The sequence below is a fragment of the Lactuca virosa genome, chromosome 1 (genome assembly GCF_052849685.1).
Source record: "Lactuca virosa cultivar CGN04683 chromosome 1, Lactuca_virosa_CGN04683_v6, whole genome shotgun sequence".
In the NCBI taxonomy this organism is placed as follows: domain Eukaryota; kingdom Viridiplantae; phylum Streptophyta; class Magnoliopsida; order Asterales; family Asteraceae; genus Lactuca; species Lactuca virosa.
In genome coordinates this window covers 33803266-33809287 of record NC_136426.1, presented here as the reverse complement: position 1 = coordinate 33809287, position 6022 = coordinate 33803266, and the positions used below count along the sequence as shown (strand labels likewise).

Sequence of the window (6022 nt, the reverse complement as noted above, 5' to 3'; positions counted from 1 at the left end):
AGACATTTCTGAAGGAGAATCCTGGGTCATATGACCGCAAGCACGAGACTATTGACAAGTTTCTTAAGTACAAATATTTAATGTCCTCAATTTTTTGGTAGGTTATAATTATCTTGCTAAAAATGTGTTAATCTATGTTGTTGGATTATGTTCATTTTCAATTTAAATGGTCCCATTTTCTAAAGTAATATCTAAAACATATTGATCACAATGTTGAATACATATGTATTAAATATCTAAGACATGTTCTCAATCTGGATCATAATTCATTTACAATAAACAAACAAATTTTCATCATTTACCAATTTAATTTCGTTTACTTGGTTATTCATGCATGCCAAACAACATCCTTGAATGCATATTTTTTATAATTTTTTTACCATTTTATTCCATAAAACCAAACCAGCTCTAAAAGCTAATAATATATTCATTTCACATTATCTCCCTCTTTTTATTTGTATATGAAAGAGGTTGCCGAATATACTTTTTAGGTTGTGACATTTGGTTGTAGTGGGAATGAGAATTGGTTTGAACTTTGAAAAAACTTATCATATACAAATTATCTCCATCAAGTTATTTTCATATCACGTAAGTTAACTGAATTAAAATAAACACAAATAACAAAAGTAATACAGTTATAACTTATAAGCATATATAGTATAAATTTTATTTAAATTAAATATATACACAAAGAGCATAACAGTATTATCATAACAATTTTGGTTTGAAGGAACAGCCAAGAGTGTGAAGATAGTGAAGCTCTTTGCATCCCACATCGGCTGAGTGAAGCAAGCAGCAAAGAGAAAGAAGGGTATAAAATGGAAAGCCCTGGAATGAAAGAGGCATACCTTTCTCGGCCTTTTGGCTAAGATCAAGTGTAGTATCTGTTCTTATCAGTTTAATATCTGATATGTAGGCCATCGGCCTACTCGATATTAATCTTATTTTTTATGGGGGAAGGCCCATTACAGTGGCTTGCTGCTGGGGTTCTTCATGCGTCGCCTTGGTCTTACACTACAACCAAGGCCTGGCGCACCCCTCCAAATCCTAGTTCAATGTTTATTTTTCTTCTTATTAAACAGGTTTAAGATTGTCGATTTAAAATTTTAATTTGAATGTTTATGTAATAATTATATTATACAGGGTCAACAATAATTAATAATCAATTTCATAATAACAACTTTATAACAATAATTAACTTCATAATTAAATATTCCTAGAAATCTGAAACTTATTAAACAAGAAAAAGCATATACTTGATGAGTGAGGATGGTGGCAAGAGTAATAACGTTTTTACAATTGTTTGATCGAAGTAAAAACTGAATATTGGAATTAAAAAGGGAGTATACAGCAACAACTGGATTCAAAAAAGGATTTTTATAATCTTATTTTGACAATGGGTCACACTCTCTGGTCTAACACTCATCAGAATACATTTGTACTTGCAACCTAATTCTCCACTTAATGTGAGACTTGCTGCGTTCATGCATAATTTTTTTTTTTTCTATCATGAAATGGAAATAGAAGATAACTGCACGAATATTTTATGAATATGCTTCACAATGTGATTTCACCAGTATTATTCATATATGAATGTGTTTTGCCAGAGTTAGACATCTGAAAATACATGTAACTTCCATATCAACAAGCTAAATGTGAGGGAACTCTAAAAGCAAATGACTTATGAATTAAAGTTTACATCACCTAACCTAAGTCTTGTTCAATGCCACGTAACTGAAGTCTTGTTCAAAACAATTTCCACATAATGAAATACTAGGAAGGAAGAGATGAAACCGGTAAAATGATCAATATTGAAAATTTTGAGATAAGTTATGTGTTATGCTGAAGAAATACAATTAAAAATCAACATCACTGAAATTCTCAGAGGTAACTAATCGTAGGTTATGTGTTATATTGAAAATTTTGAGATAAGTTATGTGTTATGGTAGGATTTTTCAATGCTGAATATGCAAAGTCAGAAGGTGATCTAATCGTAGGTTGGATTTTGATTTTGACAACAAGCTTGCGTTTGTTCAGTATATCATTAGTTTCGCATATTACTCACAAATCACAACAGACCATCATGTATGTTATTGCCAAGAATCTAAAATCCCAATGAAGCCATCACAAATAATTGGTTAAAAGCCAAAAAAGATTTCAATAAAGTAATGGTTAAATGGGTGGTTATATTTAGAGCATAAACAAGCATTTGGGTATCAACAACAAACAATAAAAAAATGCTGCTACAACAAGATTATTGTTATTCGGGATTTTGCTTCAATTCCAATGAATTTTGTTCAATCTCAATCTCATAGACTTTGATATCACAAAGCATTCCACCAGCTTCATCTGCAAAACTTATTTTCTTCCTTTCTCTTTCTTTTTGAACAACAGGAGGAGCCTTCTCCTCAATCATGCTCTTCACAACACTACCAGAATCATTATTGTCCTCATTCAGTTTCTACAAACAAAATATAGAATCATTACTCATTAAAGTCATACTATGCCCTTTCAAAAAAAGGTTGGATGCAAGAAATAGAATCATGATTGTTAATTATAACTGCTTTGAAAGGTTTATGATGAAAAAAACACAAACCATGATTTTACAGAAACGATTGCAGTCCCTTGTCATCATGGACAACCATTTTTTAGCCGATTCTTCGGTTTTTGTTGCACTTTTAATGGCTGATTTCACCTGCCAAAAAGTGTCATTAAAATAGTCAAGTACATGAACAAAAAAGGTGTCTCAGTGACTTGACTTGTAAGAGAAAAGACATAATTGCCCTTCTCAAAATGTACCCTGCATGTTTTGAAAATTTTAATACCTCATCTGCCTCATTTTTCAGGGATGGGGAACGATAAGCTTCAAAGAGCAATTTTTCTTCTACAATGACCTTCATGGAGTTCAATTCACTCATCAGCTTTGATGCTAAAGATTCAATGTCATGCATCTGTCTCTGTGAGAAAGCAATGGCACTTTCAGAACACCCTTCAACGGTGGTGCACCCTGTGCTAAGGCGGGGAAGCGAGCGGCATAGCCGAGGCCCATCCAGACAGCCTTTAGGTAGAAGGCTTTTTTCAGGTGGAGAACCTTTTTTGTAACTTTTTGGCTTTTTAAGCATGGTTTTGGGGGAGATAACAGCTTTTTCCTGTTGAGGAAGAGCATTTGGTTCACTGTAGTTGATATTGGAAGTAGTTGATGAAAACTTGTTATCAGGTTGTTCTTCAAAGGACAGTTTCTCCTTGCATTCTGAAAGGTCAAGATCACATGTTAAAACCAGAATAAACATATGATATTGAAGTATTTTACTACAGCTTTGTGAATTAAGAGCATAAAAAAAAGCATGTGAAACTATTGTATCTATTGACTTACTGTAATGGTCCATGTCATCTAATAACTCAGGGGATTTCATTGCCATACATAACTTTTCTTGAGAGGTTGGAGAAATAGCCTGTAAAATACACACATGATAAGCATATTTCAAAGTAGAAAATAAGAAATTTGATGATGAATAACTGAATATGATATTAGCAAGTACCTTTCTTGTTGAAGGGAGCCTTTCAGGATTCCGGGGTTCTATGCAATTAGGGTTTCTAATCACTGATGCCTCTTTCATGATATCAGTTTGATAGTCATGATTGAAGAACTTTTCTTCTGAATCAGCATTAGCATTAGGAGGAATAACAGAGGGCTGGTCCTGAATAATAGGAGTCTCCTCAGAAACACAAATGTTTTCTGAATTCAAAGTGTTCAAGTCCACATCAGCATTCACTGAATCTTGAAGATCACAGATATAGTTGACTTCCTCAGGTGTTGGTTGACTTTGAGAGTAATCAGATGTGCTTGTAGTCAGATCTTCAACAGAAGAATCTTCTTCCATGGAACTTACAGTTAAATCTTCCATGTTTTCTTCATTATCCAACACCATGTCCTTGGTGTCATCCAAATCATCAAGTGAAGCTTTATTGATCTCACAAACTTCCCCTTCATTTGTAGATGAACCTGATTTATTGCTCTTTAGTTCATGATTGATAAAAACAACCCCAGATTCAGAAGCAATGAATGTTGCTGGCATATTATTGTGAGTACTCTCTCTGCATTCAAAAGATTCTTCAACTTTGATTCCAGATTCAGAAGCAATGAATGATGCTGGCCCATTACAATGAGAACTCTTTCTGAATTCAAAAGACTCCACTTCACAAGATTCTTCAACTTTGACATTAACAGATCCTGGAAAACTTTCCTTTGCAGGCATCTTCTTGGGTGAAGTCTTTGGAGCCTTGACTCTAAATTTAAACAGTGGTTGACTGAGATCCAAATCATCATAATCTGTCTTTAAAGTTAGACCAGATTCTGAAGCTTTTCTTTTCTTTTTTACAGACTTCTTAACAAACTGTGATAATGTCAGTTCATCAGAACTATCTTCATTTGATGAAGATTCTGGTTGATCCTCTTCAAAAGCATAACCATTTCTTGTTTTTGTTTTTCTATCTGCAAAGGGCAGGTTTGTGTGTTCATTCCCTGTACTGATACTATTAAATTTTGTGCCATCATAACCATTCTGGAGCATAGCATCTTCAGCTTTATATATATCTTTTAGATTCTTGAACCTGATAATTGGGCTTCCATCTGAATCCCTGTTGTGAACCTTTTTCACCATGCCGTCTTCTATAACTGAGATAAAATGAGAAGTAATGCAAGGCCTTAACTTCATTACTTGACAACCACCCCCTTTGAGTGTTGCTTGAACACTCTATTATGGTGTAACTGTTCTGTCCAAAAAAGAAAGCTGATATAAGTAAAGAATGATTTCATATAGAGATGTACTGAATAAGCTAACAATGTGAAGAAACTGAACATTGAAGTTACCTAAAAAGACCTAAAAGATATCAATCCTTATTAAACATAATTTGAAAGATTATACATTAAGGACCTAAAATCAAGACTCAATCCAAACATTCAAACCACAACAATATCTGCATGTAAAAAGAAATACAATTATAACTATAAGTAATGGTTGCTTGTCATCGACTGTGATGCTCTCAAAAGACAAAACTCATGAACTCATTACATCATTCAGAACGACCAAAAAAAATGACTACGTGATATCACTTTTGTGCCCCCTTTCGTCTAACACTCATTGGTATCCCTCTTCGATTAAGCAAAAATATATATATTAATAACCAATAACGTCCAAAATAATATCGATTCGTGAAACCATAATGACCAGAGAGAAAATGCTGTGGAGACTCCACCTTAACTAGATCATGAACAAGTCGCGCAAACCTAAATGCAATCAAATAACATGAAAATCTAGCGAATCTAAAAGAAACCCTAAAATAATTACTAAAGCGTGTTTGACACGAAGTTACTTGGGATAAATTCCAAGTAAGAGCTAATCGAACGCCTACAAGCTCCCTTCGTCTTTTTCTAAAACTGGATTTGAACCTCCTTCCGACAAACTAACAAAAATTGTAAATTACACAAGCAAAAAAATCTACATACCAAACAAATCAAGGCAGATCTACTAGACGTATAAATAAGAAGCGATTAAAGTCCTAAAATAAACATCAGACTGAAACTTCTAAATAGAATATTTGCGATTTACCTGAATTCCAGAATGGTTGTATTTCCGGCAAGAAGTGAGAGGTAGATAGCAGATGTGGTTGGAATAGAGCTTCGGTGATGGAGACGAGGAAATAGTAATATACTTGGTTTAGATCTGGCGCCAACACGTTTGGCGGCAACTAGGGTTTTGAATGAGCGGACCAGGAGCGCTTTTATCGGGTGTTATACCTCACTTTCATTTTTACCAGCGTTACGCCATTACCTATGTGCTTCTTTAACCTATCATTTTTTTTAATATAAATAAGACAAATTAAGTAGGGATGAATTTTTTAAACAAAAATTAAATTGGAACCGAATGGTACTTGGTCTAGTTTTCAGTTCCGCCGGTTCATCCTCAGGCCAGTTCTAATACCAAATATCTTTTTAGATAACACATTTCTTACTAAAACCGAA

The 6022-nt window shown here is 33.9% G+C and overlaps 1 protein-coding gene and 1 non-coding gene across 3 annotated transcripts; one reads left to right on the top strand and one right to left on the bottom strand.

Annotated features, from left to right (window-relative positions):
* The first annotated feature begins 844 nt into the window (after window positions 1-844).
* Window positions 845-1041, top strand: LOC145151541 (U2 spliceosomal RNA). The gene has a single exon (XR_013732109.1). It is a non-coding gene; the product is annotated as a U2 spliceosomal RNA (small nuclear RNA).
* Window positions 1042-2169: 1128 nt separating this feature from the next.
* Window positions 2170-5821, bottom strand: LOC145166085 (uncharacterized). 2 transcript variants are annotated; one of them, XM_079085043.1, is made up of 6 exons: window positions 5610-5821; window positions 3540-4773; window positions 3374-3452; window positions 2826-3250; window positions 2597-2695; window positions 2170-2461 (listed from the first exon to the last, which is right to left on the bottom strand). In XM_079085043.1, the coding sequence occupies exons 2-6, from the start codon at window positions 4713-4715 to the stop codon at window positions 2261-2263; spliced, it is 1980 nt and encodes a 659-aa protein (XP_078941169.1). In that variant the 5' UTR covers window positions 4716-4773; window positions 5610-5821; the 3' UTR covers window positions 2170-2260. The 2 variants fall into 2 exon arrangements, with proteins under 2 accessions (XP_078941169.1, XP_078941216.1); XM_079085090.1 differs by having other exon boundaries at window positions 3540-4768.
* Between the last annotated feature and the right edge of the window lie 201 nt (window positions 5822-6022).

Bases quoted from the DNA above. Each gene is read 5' to 3' on its own strand.
- LOC145166085 (XM_079085043.1), bottom strand. From the start codon at position 4,715: ATGAAGTTAAGGCCTTGCATTACTTCTCATTTTATCTCAGTTATAGAA. The intron at 3,453-3,539 runs GTACTTGCTAAT...TGTATTTTACAG, and splicing joins GGCTCCCTTCAACAAGAAAG to GCTATTTCTCCAACCTCTCA. The intron at 2,696-2,825 runs GTATTAAAATTT...ACTTTTTGGCAG, and splicing joins TGAAAAATGAGGCAGATGAG to GTGAAATCAGCCATTAAAAG.